The sequence below is a fragment of the Bacillus rossius genome, chromosome 12, assembly GCF_032445375.1.
Source record: "Bacillus rossius redtenbacheri isolate Brsri chromosome 12, Brsri_v3, whole genome shotgun sequence".
NCBI lineage: Eukaryota > Metazoa > Arthropoda > Insecta > Phasmatodea > Bacillidae > Bacillus > Bacillus rossius.
The window spans coordinates 12,978,436-12,997,392 of NC_086339.1; the positions used below are offsets into that span (position 1 = coordinate 12,978,436).

The 18,957-nt window shown below is 37.5% G+C and overlaps 1 protein-coding gene across 2 annotated transcripts in view; it reads left to right on the top strand.

Moving 5' to 3' along the window:
• Positions 1 to 18,957, top strand: part of LOC134537550 (kinesin-like protein KIF20A) — a 57,197-nt gene that overhangs the window by 26,857 nt on the left and 11,383 nt on the right. For both annotated transcript variants that reach the window (XM_063378111.1, XM_063378110.1), the window contains exons 16-27: positions 752 to 850; positions 1,270 to 1,380; positions 1,729 to 1,851; positions 4,433 to 4,492; positions 4,973 to 5,060; positions 6,312 to 6,420; positions 6,532 to 6,688; positions 11,793 to 11,915; positions 14,686 to 14,745; positions 15,536 to 15,644; positions 16,481 to 16,592; positions 17,172 to 17,328. In XM_063378111.1, coding sequence (XP_063234181.1) covers positions 752 to 850; positions 1,270 to 1,380; positions 1,729 to 1,851; positions 4,433 to 4,492; positions 4,973 to 5,060; positions 6,312 to 6,420; positions 6,532 to 6,688; positions 11,793 to 11,915; positions 14,686 to 14,745; positions 15,536 to 15,644; positions 16,481 to 16,592; positions 17,172 to 17,328 — 1,308 coding nt within the window. The remainder of the gene's footprint in view (positions 1 to 751; positions 851 to 1,269; positions 1,381 to 1,728; positions 1,852 to 4,432; positions 4,493 to 4,972; positions 5,061 to 6,311; positions 6,421 to 6,531; positions 6,689 to 11,792; positions 11,916 to 14,685; positions 14,746 to 15,535; positions 15,645 to 16,480; positions 16,593 to 17,171; positions 17,329 to 18,957) is intronic.

The window sequence follows — 18,957 nt, forward strand, 5'->3', positions numbered from 1 at the left end:
CTTGCGTTTACGTTTTGCCTCCATTTTTATGTGTGTACGTACAAATTCTAAAGTTTAATAAAATTCTCACGAGATAATTCACTTAAACTTTCATTACAACGTACACAAATATTAAACGGGTTAGGCGTAATATATATTTTGATTTTATTGGTCCGGCACAGATTCATGTATACAAAGGAAGTAAAAATTGAACGTAAATACAATCCCACGTGAAGTTCGATATATCGAATATTGTACAAACGCGAGTGATTTCTGAACATTTTGAACACACGAACGAGTGATTTTGAAAACATAAGAGTTAAAAACACACTTCGGACACTCAGGTGGGGCCGTATCTTTGTGGTAATCTTTGGTTCGTATTAAACGGTAAACACGACTGTTTGTTTATACGGAAGGGAATTGTTATTGTTCGCTATACATAATAACGAGAATTTCGTATTAACCAAACAAATCTTCATTGTGTTTAATGGGCATATTTCACGGGGAAATAGTAATAGGTAATATTAACGAGTCGTTCGTAATAAGCGGGATAATATTAACGAGGTTTCACTGTATTTGTTATTTCAAGGTGTTAATATTCGAGGTGGGAGTGGGACATAGGTTAACCTCTCGTTACTAACCTTGGTTTTTGCGAACCCTTAAAATGTTTGACTGTAAGACACCATCTATTGTAATTCTTATTCTTATTTTCCAAAAAAAGTAACAGAAATTGTAGTTCTTAGAATTAAGAACATTCGTAATTGTGTCCTAGGATGGAGACGCCTCTGTGCATGCCACCATGGTGTCGTGTCTGCGAAAGCAGCTTGAGGAGGTTACCGCACAGAAATCAGCACTAGAGGAACAGATCAAGGTGAGCCTACGTGAAGCCTGCACTTCGAGCTCATTCTCTCGCACTTGTCATTTCGCTATTTTCACTTATGATTAATATTAACACAGGGGATGTATGCATATATGTCTGATTATGTCAGGCTTGTTAATATATTTTAACTGAGTACATGCATGTTTATATTGTTCAAAAATGACTCAATCTCAATGATGTTAGTTACACTTGGTTATATGCAACTTCAGTAGACTTTGAATACACTCAAATATTTATTTCAAAATGTAACTACAAGATACATATCTGAAGCCTTAGGGGATAGTGTAACAAAAACTTGCGGACAATGCTAATTTTAATGTATCAGATTTAACATTTTATTTATAAAAACAATTTAATTTTATGAAATAAGCATTAAGAAACTGTTAGGAGCTCTGTATTCTGCTGACCAGTTGCTGACCGCAACTATTGACTCTGCAACTGAAGATCACGAGGAAATATTGGAAGAAAAGAACGTCTTGGAGGAAAAATGCTACTCGCTGGAGAAGAGGTTAGCTGAGAAGGTTAGTGTTTATCTGAATAAATGGGATAAAAAAAAATGTGTTGCCTAGGAGTATGTAGCTTGTTCCTAGATAAGGTTTAAATAGTATAATACCACATGTCCATAAACAAAATCTATTTTTAGCTTTGTAGTACCTTCTTTTAATCTCCAAACCTTACTTTCAGTGGTATTCTATGTTTCTGTAAATTTTTAACTCATCTCAAGTAAAGCTGAAATTTTTGGGTTCCTGAGGGTTGAGAGACCAGTGGACCACATATTTTAAATCCACTACCTACTTCAGGGGAAGCGTTTGTGTGAAGCAATACGACACGTGCGTGCATTGTGTGAATTAAGTTTCTCTGTTTTTCAGGAACTGGAAAATGAAGACCTGAACAGTAGATTAGTAATCTACCAGAAGACCTTTGATAAACAAACTCAGACATTGGAACTTCTCAAGAAGCTCGCTGATGATCGGTTGGAAGCTCTCGAAGAGGTAAATGGTAACATAGATTATCTAAGCTTGTGTGTCGGGCTGCTTTTGTAAACGTACTGGAAATCATGACTGCATCAATATTTGTTGTCTCCTTTTTTTTCTTCTTTTTTTTTTAATTTTTGAATGTTTGTAAATATTTACAGCTCACTCAGCGCCTGAGTCAGTACACATATTTCTTTGTTTATTATTATTATTATGTTTGTACAGAACTTTTAATTCTGTTACGATTTACCGGGTTCGTAAAGGATAGCCCAATTAAAGATTTTATCACACTACACATTTTATTGATGGCCACTACATATGTCACTTACAAATAATCCTCTAAAATGGCAAATAATCAATTGCACTAAAAAAAAATGTTTCTTCCCCAGTCACTCGTTTCTTACAATCCACACACCTCGCTGGGTCGCACCTCTGGCGCAACTCTCGCCGTAGCACCCCACGTGGGTCTCCGCCGCGGGACTCCGTTGCCGCAGACGCACTTGCCTTCGCCGAGGATCCGCTCCATGCCTCGCTCGGGACTCCGCCGCGCCCGCGACACTATCGCCCAGAACTGAACTCTCTGCCCTGGAACCTTCGCCCAAGGACTTCGCCACTCTGGCGCACGCGCGGCACTATTGCCCCGGAAACTCCGCCGCGGGAGAACTCGCGACTGAACTCCTCTGAACTCTCATCCTCGGCTTTTATATGTCAGCCCGGGCGCTTTACAGAAATCACGAGTGTGGCTGGGGCCAGTCGCGTCATTTCGCGCCGACCTGATGGCAGAAATCTCTCAAAACACGCGTCGGCAGCTACCAGGTGGCGCGCGGGACTCCTTAGCTGTGAGGTGTCTTATCAGCGCCGCGCGGGGTGGGAGGGTAGGGGGGAAAGCGGCGCTCCTTGTAATCTACCGCGCGTCTCATGTTGCGGCGGCCACATGAGATGTTAGCCAGCTGTGCACTTGCACGTGTCGCGGCCTTACTCACGTTCGTAACAATACATTAAACAATATGGAAAGGGAATGAGTTAAAGCAAATAGTAGTTTGGAAGTTACTACACAATTAATTATTTTTTTAGTATTTATAAGTGTTGTGCATATACAGTAGAACCCTGTTATAACGAATCTGAAGGGAGTAGTTTATATGTTCACTATAGAGGGGAAACTTTATATCTGGGAAAACTTTTATATTGGCAATACATACTCAAAAGCAAAATCTTAACTACACATAGGCCTAAGCCATGAAAAGAATGAATGAAAATACTCAAAGCAACAGTTTTATGAGCAAATGCAGATAATATTTTTAATGAACTACACTTTCTATTACCTAATGGTTCTTGGAAATTGGCGTATTATCCGTTTTTTGGGCATTTAATACTCTGTGACGTTATCGCAGCTTGAGAAAGAAGATTGTTCAGCTTGTTTAATATTGTACTTAATGTGGATGTTGCAATTCCCAGTTCCTTTGCTATTAACACGTGCGGGACAGTGGGGTTGGAGTCTCCCTTTTCAATAATGTTCAGTTTATCTCGCACAGATAATGCCTTACGTTTTTTAACACGTTTTTCACCTTTTTTATGTACGTATTTCTTATTGAAGCACATTTGCAGCTTAATAACACGTAGGTAATTATTTTTACCGTCAAAAGTAAATAAACGAAAAATAACGAGTCTGGTGCATCAAAGATTACAACGTATCATTTAGTATCGCAGTTGCTAAAGCTGGAACGAAATTTTCTCACTTTCTATGGAAAAATTTTGTCCACAGAGTTCTATCTAGTGGTAGTCTTACGAACCTTACCTGATCAAAATGTCCGAAACGTGAACAATAAAATTGAGACGTAAAAATATTGAATTTGCTGCTATAATGTACATACGTATTTGTGTGGCGGTAATTTATTTATAATTTTGATAACATAATAAATGTACACGTGTTCGCCCATTCTTTAACTATGCAGGGAAAACTATTTTTTATTTTCACCAAACTGATCACCATTTTTGGCTACACGTAGCCTACCGAGGCCACTCGAATATGACTTGTTTATAATATGAACAGTGGACAATCGAGTAGCGTATTGCTGAGAAAAACTTCAATGTGATCCAGAAGAGACGTTTTATGAAAAAACTTTTAATTATATGAAAATATTTGAGATAAATGTGCATTATGTCGGCAAAATTTGTTCGTGGTACACGGGAAAACGTATCAACATTGACAAAAGTTTTGCGCTATATCCAATAAATTAATACATAACCTCAAATCATTTTGCCGGGACTGAGACGGAAATTTACAATAAACGGGAATTCATTATAGGCGGGTTCACTATAAACTGGTTCTACTGTACTTCGTATGTGAGGTTATGTTTGCATTACTTTCTAATACTTTTGTGAAAGGGGGGGGGGGGGGGAAATAGAGAGTTAGCCTGCAAGTCTTTGCTCAATGATGTGTGGTTATTATGCCCAACACTGATGGCAGCTACAGTGTATGATTTGATATACTTTCAAATGCTTCTGCGAACATTTGCATACTTTTGCAACTTGTAATTTGCAAATCTAAACTCTGTTTTATGTCTACCGACTAAGGTATTGAAAAATTGGTTTGTTCCAGAAAGCTGACTACATCCATAAACTGGAACTGAGGATTGAAAATCTCAGTTCGTCTGATGAGGTAAGTATGGAGAACAGACTTACTTCATAACTGTGATTTCATGATAATGTTGATGAATGTGCTGGGAATGGTAGGTATGATACATTCAAGAAATTGTACAAATTAAATATTTATTCGAACATTTAATTTGACCTCTTGCAATTTTTTAGAGGATTGTAATAGGTAAATACAGTTTTAAATATGAAATACCACAAAACAAATTATATTTTTTAAAATATGTATTACAAATATTTAGGTACAGAGTGTTAGGTCCAAAGTATGTTATTACTTTATATATTATTATATATTTATAATAGAGATTTTTTTTTTAGTTTGTGAAATAGTTGCAACTCTATGTTATACACAGTATAGTAATTTTTTTTTACAGAACTTATTATTACTTTGTTTCAAGCAAGCAAGATAGAAAACTTCTATATTTGCACAAATATGTAGCCTGACTTCATATAGGCATAGTGATCAAAGAAATTGTTATGTTTGCAGAAGATAGGAACAAATCAAGAGGTTGCTGACCTTATTGACTTGACGATTGAGGAATCCAACGAGATTGGAGAAAAAACTTTTTTTAAAGGTTTGTGTGGCATATGTTTGAAGATTTTCTATTGAATTTTTTACAAAAAAAATTTAATTGCCTATTTTTTGATATTTTTGTGTCGTTAGTAAAAATTAGTGATGTCTGTTCTACTTTTTTCCTGGCTCAGTTCTTAAAACTCTCCTCCTCCTCCTCCTCCTCCTCCTCCTCCTCCTCCTCCTCATCCTCCTCCTCCTCCTCCTCCTCCTCCTCCTCCTCCTCCTCCTCCTCCTCCTCCTCCTCCTCCTCCTCCTCCTCCTCCTCCTCCTCCTCCTCCTCCTCCTCCTCCTCCTCCTCCTCCTCCTCCTCCTCCTCCTCCTCCTCCTCCTCCTCCTCCTCCTCCTCCTCCTCCTCCTCCTCCTCCTCCTCCTCCTCCTCCTCCTCCTCCTCCTCCTCCTCCTCCTCCTCCTCCTCCTCCTCCTCCTCCTCCTCCTCCTCCTCCTCCTCCTCCTCCTCCTCCTCCTCCTCCTCCTCCTCCTCCTCCTCCTCCTCCTCCTCCTCCTCCTCCTCCTCCTCCTCCTCCTCCTCCTCCTCCTCCTCCTCCTCCTCCTCCTCCTCCTCCTCCTCCTCCTCCTCCTCCTCCTCCTCCTCCTCCTCCTCCTCCTCCTCCTCCTCCTCCTCCTCCTCCTCCTCCTCCTCCTCCTCCTCCTCCTCCTCCTCCTCCTCCTCCTCCTCCTCCTCCTCCTCCTCCTCCTCCTCCTCCTCCCCCCCCCCCCCCCCCCCGCCGAGCAGAGGGGGAGCATTGTCGGTGTTGCCTGCAATTTTCAAATATTTACGAACCATTCATTTGTCACATGGAGCTTGAAGGGACGCTGTTATGCTTTATGTAGTAACGGCTGGTACTGACATATTTATGGTTCTCAGTGCCGGTTAATTTGCTGAGAACCATAGGAACCGAGAACCGGGACCCACCCATCCCCAGTAATAAAATAGTATAAATTTATTTGAATGACTTGTTTGTAAATTTTGATTAGTGTGTTGGTTAATTGGTTACATGTATACAATTGCTTATTTACTGTTGAAGGAAGGGTCATTCATTCGGTCTTTAACTCTTTATTACTTATTACTATAGACTATGGATAAAAAAAATTGTAAACTTAGTTTGGAATTAAGACAATGTCTGTTCTACCAAAATAATGTTACTTAATTAGCACTTTAAACTCATCCACAGCTATTTTATTTTGACATATGTAATTATATGCCTAGGACTTATTAAGTTTTCTAATATATATATATTTTTTCCTTCCGTAGAAAATGAGTTGCTGGTGAAAATACAGTCTTTGGAGAAATCACTGGGTGAAAAAGATAAGGATTTGAAGAGTTTGCAACAGAACTTGGAAACTAAAAGTTCTGCAGAATGGTAAGGTTTTTTTAACTAAAAAATTGTGTTAAAAGTGTTTGGCAGTGATTTTAGTAACATTGGGTATCCTTGTTATAAAAAGATGTAGTAATTAGTTATGTGAATTATTAGGAAATACAAAGAAGAAGCCACAGAACTGAAAAAGAAGTTGGAAATATTAAACAAGCAATACTTGAATGAGATAGAATTCAAGCATTCAGAAATAAAGAAACGTTCAGATGAGCTACAGACAGAAAATGAAGAACTTAAAGCATCATTTGCACAGCAGGTAAGACTTTTGTTCTGAAAATTGGTTTTTCGTAATGAAGTTTCAATTATTATATTGGTGTAAGCAAAAAACATTAGGATCACGTACATTTGCATTGGTAAGGTAAATTCCATGGGTCAAATCATATACTTTTGGAGAGTTGAGAATTTCTTACTACACAATTTGCATTCATGACATGTTATTTCTTTCTTATGTTTAATGTTGATAATGACATAGCTATAACATAGATTGTACAGTGGCAATGGTGCCTATTAAAAAAAATTACCTTTTAAGTTATGGCTTGTGTTTGCGAGTGGGTTTCTGAGCGGTCATGCTGTACACCTTGCCCACTATTAACCAATTCCTCATTACAGAGTAGTTGACAATGATAAAATGTTGGACTTAAATTTCTGAAGGACGAGGGTTTGAATTTCAGTCCATCCTGATTTTTGTTTCAAGTGGTTTCCTGAAATCATTTCAGGTGAATGCAGGGGCAGATTCCTTCTCTAATCTCCCTGTCTCATATGCTATATGCACGTCTAATAATCCTTTTGTGACTAGAATTAAACTGAAATTAATTATAAATGAATAAGAACTAAATTATCAATGAAGGCTGGCTTTGACACCCTATTTTAAAATTATTTTAGTATTCCTCTAAACTGGTTGGCAGCTGGGCGTTACATTGCATGATCATCGCCTTTTTCAGTAGGTTCTTCACCACTGGCTGTAGTAGTGTCCGGTGAGTTTCGCATTCATATAGGTTTCTGTGAATTGGCTTTTAGATGGGACTAGCGGCTCCCAACGTGTGATCAATTATCAGTATTTATTATACCAGACAGAGGCTTGGTCATAGAGTTGTCTCCATACCTACACCAAATGAGCATTCTGAAAGTTCCTAGCACTTAAACTCAACACTTCCAAAAATGTTTGATTTATACTACAAGTGCACCATCCTTTATCCGAAATTCCAAAATCCGAACAGCTCTAAAATCCGAATTTTTTTCCGAAACTTCAACGTCCGCGCTATTGTTCGCAGTTGTGTGGCAAACTTAAGTCGCGATCGCGTGACTAGTGCGAGCGAGTGACTTGGCAGCACTGCGTCAGCAAGGCAGCATGCAATTTGGCAACGCCGAGGCACTGTGTTTACCGTTTGTCCGGCAAACTAGCGCCAGTTACAGCAAATACTGTAGAGGGAGAATACAGGACAGCTCGCTCGTTTTCGCGAGAAACCGACGGTGCTGCGCTCTCGCGGCTCGGCGTGATGACTACCCCTAGCTGCCGCGACCACGGCCGCGCCATACGAAAACCTCTGAAACTAAACTCGCTGAAGTACAAAGATTAACCGTCAGAATTGAAAGGAATTATTATTAAATATTTTTTTAAAAATTCTATTGCCTTATAGAATGTAAAAATTTTCTCCAAGTCAAAATATTTCTCTTAGAAAAACATACTATCGTGAGTTGTAATATTTCCCCCTTCCCGCATCTGTGAAGCGCACAAATAGAGAGAGGGAAATTTCTACTGAAAGAATAGAAAACCCTAAAAAGCCTATTCAGTTGTTGTCGACAAGAATATATGCGATTGTTGATGAATGTTTTGTGAATATTTTGAATATTTCTTGCAGGAATGTCAAATTAAAAACGATTAGATTGATTGAGAAACCCACTGAAATCGAAATGTGTGACGAATGCTTCAAAATTTTTGTTAACAAATATTTTAATGTCATAATCAATTGTTTTATAAAATATGTAAGCGATGAATGTGGGAGAACCCGGAGTAAAGAAAACAAAAAAGCAAAAAAAGTCATGCACATGTAAATTGTATGGAATATCTGGCATAGCAGTGGTTATAAGATATAAGGTATGATCGGGGAAAATAAACTTCTTGCTACCTATTTAGGTACAGCTGGATAAAATTTTACAAGCATATTTGTCTCTTGTATATTATTTGCCTTTTTCATTTACAATGGAAGTGAATCTTGTAAAACTTGTTCTAGCTCTGGTACCATTGTAATAATGCATTTATTTAAATATTATTATTTTTAAGTAACGAGGTATTAATACATATTTAATATTTATGGTAGCTTAAGATGGTGCAATTTTAAGTTCTAATTTAAGGATTATATTGTTTATTTACTTTGTGTCAATCGCTATGTACTTCTACATATTTATGTCATACCTACTGAAATTATGTATTTTTTCATCTCCCTTTAATTTTCAATATTATTTAAATGTCCATGTTATTTAATTTCATAATATCGTGCTCAAATCTCTGTTAACTGTACATATAATTATTATATACGTATTATACACTATATGAACAACTGTACTCATTATATTGCACATATTCATAAAAAAAGTTTTAACTAATAGGCTGTTGAACGATAGCAAATCAATAGTATTTAGTGGCTAAAAAATTTGGATAATTTAATTAATTCATTAGATAATTCCCTAAATGAACGATGATTAGCAATAGAATGCTTTGAAAATTTTTACTTCAATTTTCCTTGAAAATATGCTGTTCATTGTTAACTATTTTTTACATTGAAAGCAACTAACTTTTCAGCAAATAAATTTACATCTGCATGGCCGCAAAGAATACGAGGGTCAACACAATTTTTTTCAAAAGAATCTGTTGATTAGTCTAGGTGCAATGACGAGTTGAATTTAATACATTTTAGGCTTGGAATGCATGGCCGTGGGTGCTGTTATCACGCCGAGCCGCTAGGTAGCAGCGCTGACGCTCTTCGCCCGCGCGGCTGTGCTATTAGTATAGAGCTGTCCTGTATTCTCCCTCTACAGTATTTGGTTACAGCTTGTTGCTTGGCTACGATAGTAGTAGTTTTATCGCGTTTAGTAGTTAACCGTGTTGTTACGCGAACGTGTTGCCATATTTGAAGACGGCAATGGCAAAAAGGCATTCCGATATGAAGATGGGTGGTAGTGAAAAAAAACGAAAACACTTAACATTATCAATAACTCAGAAGGTGGAATTATTGCGGAAACTTGATCGCGGCGTGCCTGTACGACAACTAACAGAAGAATACGGTGTTGGAACTACAACTGTGTACGATTTGAAGAAACAAAAAGACAAATTGTTTACGTTTTTTAGTGAAAGTGACGACAGAAAAGCAATGGAATGTAGGAAAACAATGCATAGGGCACAAAATGAAGATGTTGACCGTGTGTTGATGGAATGGATTCGGCAACGGCGAAGTGAAGGCGTGCCATTGAATGGCCTAATGATAATGACGCAAGCGAAAAAATTTCACGAAGAACTAGAAATTCAAGGCGTGTGTCAGTACTCAGAAGGCTGGCTGCAAAAATTCAAGAAACGTCACAGCATCAAATATTTGAAAATATGTGGCGAAAAAGCTTCAGCAGACCACGAGGCAGCCGAAAATTACATAGATGAATTTGCCAGGATTGTTGCAGATGGAAACCTCAGCCCTGAACAGATCTACAATGCTGATGAAACGGCTTTGTACTGGCGCTATGTACCCAGGAAAACACTGGCGCCGGCTGATGAGAATGCGCCGTCTGGATATAAAGATGCTAAGGATAGATTAACTATTCTTGCTTGTGCTAATGCAGCAGGTACACACAAGGTGAAGTTGGCAGTTATAGGTAAAAGCCAGCATCCTAGGTGCTTAAAAGGTGTGCATAATTTACCAGTGAATTACTACGCGAACAAAAAAGCGTGGGTCACTCGTGAGTTGTTCACCGACTGGTTTAACAACCATTTTGTCCCATCAGCACGAGCTCATTGCGGTGAAGTAGGATTGGATGATAACTGTCCTGTTGTGTTGTTCCTAGACAACTGCTCTGCACATCCACCGGCAGAACTTCTAGTTAAAAACAATGTTTCTTGTGTGTACCTACCGCCCAATGTGACGTCTTTATTACAGCCTTGTGATCAAGGAATTTTGCGCTCCATGAAATGCAAGTATAAAAACAACTTCATGACGTGCATGCTAGCTGCTGTAAATAGAGGAGAGGGAATTATAGAATTCCTGAAGCATTTCAGTATCAAAGACGCGCTGTATGCTATCGCGAATGCGTGGAATCTAATCGAAAAATCAACATTAACAAATGCTTGGAATAGGCTTTGGCCTAAAACGGTTTTTGACTGCGAAGAAGACGATGACGATGACTTTGTTGGATTTTCAACCTGTACTGATGAGCGATTTATTGTGACAAGCCTCGTTTCCTATGCAAAAAACGTACCAGACAGTAGCATCAGTCAACTTGAGGCAGCAGACATTGAAGAAATGTTAAATGTTGACGAGGATGTACCTGTTGTGCATTCATTGAGCGACTCCGAAATTGCAGGAATGGTTTTAAACCCTGACAAGAATGCAGATGACAGTGACGACGACGTAGAAGAAAAATGTGAAAAGATCTCAACTGACGACATGGTTACACTGTGCGATAAGTTAATTGCAGGACTCGAGCAACGTTCATTTGTAAGTGCGCAAGAAGTAATGTCTGTGTATGCGATTAAAGAAAAATTGCTTAGTCAGAAGCCTAAACCAAAACAAGTGACACTTCAAGAGGCATTTAAAAATGCCATCATTCGTGCTGCTTCATCTCAGAAGGAAAATCCTGCTCCCGGCCGATCACGAGACGTACGAGTTGACGGCGACATCGGCGGCGATGACGACGCACCATAAACATTCTCCAGATGTTTTACAGTATCAGTATAAATTTTTAAAAACAAATTATTTTGGCGATTGTTTCAGGTATTTATTAATGCTGCAGTGTTTATTTACGTTATGTTCTTTGTTGTTTTTTGTACTATGTTGCTTGAAATCCTTAATACATCTGACATAACCTAACTTGGCTTTACTAGGCCTCCTGTATTAAAATTCCGAAATCCGAAAAATTCCGAAATTCGGAATGCTGCTGGTCCCGACCATTTCGGATAAAGGATTGTGCTCCTGTAAATGCTTTTTGTGGTTTTATTTTATTTTTTCACATTTTTTTCCCCATCAGATCTGTACTGTATTTTTTTCATTATACTAAGCTGCAGACCTTTTTCTATTTGTTTTATTTAACTGGTTTGTTTTGGGAGCAACATTACACATTTACGAATGTTTTGTTCTGTCAGATGCTCTGTTCCACAGGATCTGGATGTTAGAGAACTGACAAACAGGCTGGTGGATTACCAGACTGCTTACAGTGAACAATCTCAGGAGCTAGAACTTCTCCAGAAGCTTGCTGACGACCGCATGGAAGCTCTGAACGAGGTAAGTGTCTGAAACAAGCCCGAAATGCCAGCGCAACAGCGCACTACGTCCACCCAGAACTCCGGCCCAGCCATCACTGTCTGAACTGCCGCGGTCAGCCGCCACTGATGTCACACCCTCTAACGGCCACTGGCAAAATCAAAGTTCTAGGTCCAATTAATATCTTACAACATTCCTAAACTTTTAAGCCCTTATAAATATGTAGCACAAATTTACAAAATAAAAGTTACTACAAAAAACTAAAAATTATTTGCCAACATTTTATATATTACAAGCTTTTATTTGACTCAAATTTCTAGAAGTGGTGGCCTTCAGCCACAGCCTATCGGCCAACCAGGAATAAAAATTGTAATAAACCACATAAAAAAATTTAAATAGATACAACAGGACTTAAACTATTCTTTAACCAAAAAATCAAAACAAAAAAAATTATGATCGTCTTAAAAATATAGTGGAATCGTCACTCTCTCCCCCTCCCTATCTCCCTCTCCTATCTCAAACCTCTCTTCCTCACTCTCCCTTTCTCTCTCCTCCCTTTCTCTCTCCTCCCTTTCTCTCCTCCCTTTCTCTCTCCTCCCTTTCTCTCTCCTCCCTTTCTCTCTCCTCCCTTTCTCTCTCCTCCCTTTCTCTCCGAAACCTTCCTCCTGCTTTCTTCATTACTCCCTCTCCCATCCTTCTTCTTTCCCATATTTCTTCCCTCCCATCCTTCTTTCCTCTCATCCTTCTTCCCTCTCCCATCCTTCTTCCCTCTATCCCTCCCTCTCCCCCTCCTGCCCACCCTCTCCCCCTCCTGCCCACCCGCTACCCCTCCTGCCCACCCGCTCCCCCTCCTGCCCACCCGCTCCCCCTCCTGCCCACCCTCTCCCCCTCCTGCCCACCCTCTCCCCCCTGTCCTCCCTCTCCCCTCCTGTCCTCCCTCTCCCCTCCTGTCCTCCCTCTCCCCTCCTGTCCTCCCTCTCCCCTCCTGTCCTCTCCCTCCCGTCCTCTCCCTCCTATCCTCCCTCTCCCTCCTGTACTCCCTCTCCCCTCCTGTCCTCCCCTTCCTTTCCTCCTCCCCTTTTCCTCCTATCCCCCTCCCTTCACCATACTTCCCTTCCTCCCCTCCTTTCCTCCCTTCATACCCCTTCATTCACCTACTCCCCCTCCCTTCCTCTCCCCCTACCATCCTCCCTCTTCCTCTATCATCAGATCCCTCTCCATTTCCCCCTCCCTTCTTCCCCTATCATCATACCCCCTCCCTTCCTCCCTCTTCACCTATCTCCTCCTCCCTTTATCCCTCTTCATCTATATCATCCTCGCTTCGTCTCTCTCCCTATTATTCTCCCTTTCCCTCCTTCCTGCTTTCTCTTTTCACTGCAAATCAAAGTGTTACTCTGTGTCATCTATCACCATTGTTTAGTTTCTCAACTGAAATATCCACACAGCATTTGTCAAAAGTGGTGCAAGTAAATTAGTTCAAATGCAGAGTATATACAGTTTTTTCAACTAAACTGTTCCCATGCAGTTTAAATGTCTGGGAGTGGGTGTTAAGACTACAGGTGCACAATAGGTTTGATGTGTAGGTTGGTCAGTACAATTAAAATTGTTAGATAAACTAAAAATTTAGTACAGACATTTTTGTTCATTAGGAAATTTGTAAGAATTTTGTAATGTGTAATTTTTTTCTGTACAATGCACCATTTTGGATATATACCATGAAGTTTACACCTTTTGTGGAAGCATTGGGAATCTAATTGGGAACTTAATTTTTTTTTATAACCATTCAGTTTTTGCGAGCTCTTGTGCTCGTAGAAACAATAGCTTCTGCCATTACCAGTTGTGAGAGTTTCAAGGTTCCACTGTATTTAATGAAGTTTGAAAATATTAATGCCAAAAGTGTTAAAATAAAAATGTTGAAGAAAAATCTGTTTTCTGCCAGTTACACTCTAAAAATACAAAATAGTAAAACCAATCCTTTAAGCTTTAACTTTGAGTTAATAAATGAAATAGTTTGTAAATTAATATGACCCAGGCCTAACACCAGGTTGTGTACAGATTATGTTTAAGTCCCAAAATAATCAGTGTCTGTGTGCTGGAAGACAAGAATCTTTAATTCCCACTACCCTTTTGTTAGCTTGCATGTTGGTTTTCTTATGTTTCACTTCAGTTTGTACTTGCACATTAAACATAAATAGTTTGAAATTGTTTACTTGAATCATGTGGAAATTATTTCTGAAAAGGTTTTATTTTCGGGACATAAAAATTGTCACGTTTCTGCTAATATTAGATATGTTTTATCTATGCTTAGTTTTTCATAATATATACAAATGGCTCTGTGATGTAAGAATATCGTAAGAAGATTTTATTATAAGGTTTATGAAAAAATTCTGAAATTTGTTCACCACTGTGTTCCTGAACACAATCCACAATCACTTAGGCTTGGTCACTAAAATATAAATAATATAAAACTAATACCTTAATATTTAAACTAACTCAATAGGCTCTGGCCTAGCCTTAAAGACAAACATATCTGCCATTCACAGGGCTCTGTGCTGCACAAGGATGTTGTGTGATGATGTGTCTGGCTCTTGGAGTGAATTTGGCTCTCTGTTACAGATCTGGCAGTAAAAATTACATGCCCTTATGTCCAGACTCAAGGAAATAACTTTTCTACGTATGCTATAATTTATTTGTACGTACAGGTGTTGGTAGATAACGTCTGTACATACAAAATATGTAGTAACAATATGTAAGTGGGTATCCATTTAATCATGAACATTTTATGTTTCAGAAAGACAAGTATATTCATGAACTTGAATTGAGAATAGAAGAACTGAATGTGGGTCTAGAGGTAAGTACCAACAAACATGCTTTACATAAATAGTTTGGTTTTAAGTTTTAGATATACTGTAATACGCAATGGAGTTGGAAATACATTATTTGGCCAACCAGTATAAAAGTTCTTTAATTTGGTTTATTGTATAGTGTATAGTGTGCATGACAGTTTGTAGAGTTTTGCGAATATTAACGAAAGGAAACAATAGCTAGAGAACAGCCATTTAAATGAAACAGAAACTAACATTATTCAGTAAGGTTCACCTTTAAAAAAAAAATAATAATAATTTCCAGAAAAATTTTGTGAATTTTAAAAGTTGTTTTGAACATAAACGAAGTAATATGTAAGTATTTTTAAATTTAATTTAGATTTGCTACTTAATTAAAAAATTTAATATTAAATAGAAAATGAAATAGTATTTTTTAAATCAAATTCTATGACCAATAATTAAAATAATAAGCTAATAAAACAAAAGTGAAGTAAAAAGTATTCTTTCATGTAATGAGCTTGACTTAAGCAAAACTGCCTTACATTTTAATTACCTTTTTGTTAAGGTTATCTTACAGTCAAGTTAGCAATACATACTTTCTAATGTTTCCTGAAATTGAGGTCACGCCATGAAATTAATTCTTAACCTAAAATGTCCACACTCATGTGTGAATTTTATTTTTATGAAAAGAAGTTTTAAAACATAGAATGTTCAAAATTTATCTGCTATAATAAGTTTTTATTAAATTAATTTGTGTATTGTTTCGCCATTTCCCGTACATAATCTCTTGAAGTGTTTTTTTCCTCTCTCTTACAGAATGAGAAGTGCTTGCTTCAACAGCTGTCCGATGACAACAACGACAAGGCTGAGCAGCTGACCCGAGCTGACGAGCTCAGGACCGTTGAAGCAGAAAGCTTGCAAAAAGGTTTTTGTCTCATGTTTATTGTATCCCTGGCATAAATTAAATTATCACTCTCTACTCTTTGTGGGGATGTAAGCTGTGACGTATATCACACCATATATTGGGCATGGATCAGGACATGTAGTTTAGCTGATTTTGAACAATGACTCACTGTGTACAGAATCTCATGTTGTGCTAAGCTGGGGGGCTAGCCTGGTACAACTTTTGTCATAGTTAAATTAGTGATATTTTGATGACTATATTTGCACTGTCAAAAAAAAAGACCCTTTTTTTTACTTTGTGTTAGATTTTTGTCAATCATGGTACTAATTAATAGGTGGTGTGTATGCGACATCACATCTTACAATCACATTTAGATACACATACGACCATCTATTATTTTTTATGTAGTATTATTGTCTAATTAATTAATTTTGTTGAGGTAAAAATTTTCAAAAATGAAAATATTTGTTGCATTGCATCATCAATGATTGCATACTAGCTGTGTCTCAAATTTGTTTGCAAAAAATTGTGAAATTCCTTTGAATAGGTATAAGGCGATGTTTACTTGAACGAAGGTGTATGTTCTGTGGAAATAATGTAACTAGCATGTTAAAAATGTTCTATACAATTCATTGGACAGTTTTGGCATGATAGTGTAAGAAATATGGTTGTTACTGTGTATAAACTTATTAGTACAGTATGTGTTACTGTTTTGAAAATTGTATACGTATTTTGTATACAAACATGGCTCTGTTATAACTTTGTTATCTTTATGACTTATTATAATTTCTTATAGCAATAATTCTTTACCTATTATCATTTCGTTGAGTGAGTTTCTGTTTTTGTTTTATTTCTAGAAATCAAGATGTTGTTGCAGCGCATCTGTAAATTGGAGGAGTCTATAGGCGAGAAAGATGCTGATTTGGAAAGATTACAAAAGAATTTGAAAGCTGAAATATTAACTGAAGTGTATGTCTTTGAATATGTATTGTATTGTTTGTGTTTTTTCCTCAGCATTTTGTTTCTCAATTCTATCATTGCATTTTAAGACAAAATTATGTGACCGATTTGTGGACTGTTTACTTAAATATATTCAAATATGTAATTCAAAAATTTATTTTGAATAGGTCTACACTAACTTTAAAAAATTTGACTATTGATAGAATTGGAAGAAAGCTTTTATTTACACCATGATTACTTAATATTTGTATCTGTGTATTTTTTAAATCTGATTCTGCTTTATAATTTTAGAAAAAAATCACTTAATTTTTATTGATGGTACATGAGAGAAAGATTTCTGTAAAAAAAAATTTCCCGTAAGTAATTAGGTTCACGTTATAGATTTAGCTGTGCTTGTGAAATTTATTTGTGGTGTTAAATGCCAAAATTTCTTTTAAAAGCTTAGCAGTATTAAATTTCTTGCTGGATGCTTATTTAATATAATTACTGAGCTTGTTTTACTGCTAAGTGTTTTCTTAAAAGAGAAAAGTAAATTACAAGAATTTTTAAATTGTGTGGTTACTGATTGATTTGTGTGTGAATGTGCAGGGATTTAAAGAAAGAAATAGAAGCATTAACAGACCAAATTGGCAAGCAGAAGAGGGAATATCATCAGGATGTCACAGTTAAGGAAGCAGTTATGAAAGATAGAATTGAACAACTTCGTATCGAGAACGCCGAGCTAAGAAATTCACTTGAACAGCTTGTAAGTTCACTTTTATTAATTTTGTAGCTTTCCTGTTTAAGTCTTATTCTTTGTAGATTTCTTCACTTGCTGCTGTTCTGATTTAGCAGTTTACGTGCTCAAAGTGTGTTGTACTGTTTCTTAGGTACAGATGCTAGCTGAATCTATTCTTTTATTATTTATTTCAACTGCATAGAGATAAGGAACACATTTTCTTTAGTGTCATGTTTTGCAGTCTATTATCTGTGTGTTTTTTTAGCATCTGTGTGTCCATTGTTATAACAGGGTGTCTACAAGTCACGAAAGTCCCGAAGGTAACCAAAAAGTAACGAATTTTGATGCGAGGTCACAAAGTCACTAAAAAGTCACGGAATTCAATACAAGCTCACGAAAAAACTTTTCTATTGACGTATTTTCACGTGTATTTATTGGACACTAAGTGACTGTGTAATTGGCACAGTCGTATTTTTCTTTCTTTAGTATGTTTGGCCTGCTATAGAAGAACAAAGTGCTGAAATAAGATACCATGAAACGCAGTGGCGAAATTCAATGCTATGTCAAGCTGATTGTCGTGCTATGTTCGTTTTAATGTTTCGTTTTTTAGGACACAGGCCGTACGAGTCTAGCATTGCCTGACGTATGAAGTCTCGTATTTGTACGAGGATTCAGAGGTTTTCAAACCATAGATGTTACAGTATACTAGTATGTACAACTTGTTACTATAACAATGCTTTCCGCCTCCGCGTCCATATAAGTATAGTAAATACACAATCTCTCATTAGCAGAGCTGCCAACCATTACGGATTTAACACCGAATTACGGAACATCGCTGTTTTATTACGGAAACGAGACTTTGTGCTGCATGGTAACGGAGAAAATTCCGTTTCTGCTGTGCGTGTTTCGTGAACGCAGTTTGAATACATCGCTTGGTTGCGCAAATAACGGAACTAGTAAGTGTGTGCATGTACTGTCGAAATAAGTGGATTAATTCTCGTGTTTTGAAATAATAATGGCATGGCATTACGTCCGTTGTACGATACAACTAGTACATATTCTCAAACTTTTCGTTTGAAGGCTACTTACATCACGATAATTTTTTTACGGTACTTTGGCTAACCTGTGTTGTTTTAATTTATTGCTTGAAAGCCATTTTTTTCATCATAGTGTTTTTGTCGTGTATACAGACGTGAAATTTTTTTGTTTTTCGATAGTGTTGTGTTCTTCAGTGCCGGTTGTAGAAATGAATCGCGTGACAGAAAAATGTGTATCTGGGGGGGAAAAACACGCAATTCTTCAGAACTTTCGACTTAAATATTCAAAAGAATGGCCATGCTTGTTGTCTTCAAATGTTTGGAACGCCATGCGTTTTGTAATGTATGCACGTGTGACTTTTCGATTGCACATGGTAGAAGGGATGACTGTAGACGGCATATTGAATCAAAGAAACATGCGGGTCATTTTATAGCCATGATGAGCAATAAATCTATATCGTCCTTTTTTCGCTACATCTGAAGAAACGAAAGTAACGAACGCAGGGTTATTGTTTACAAGTCCTTGTGTTTGTCTTTTGTTGTTTGTTTAGATGACAGTTCTTATCCAATTAGGATAAAAGAAGCAAATAAGACAGTTTTTCTAAAGTTTGTCTTTGAA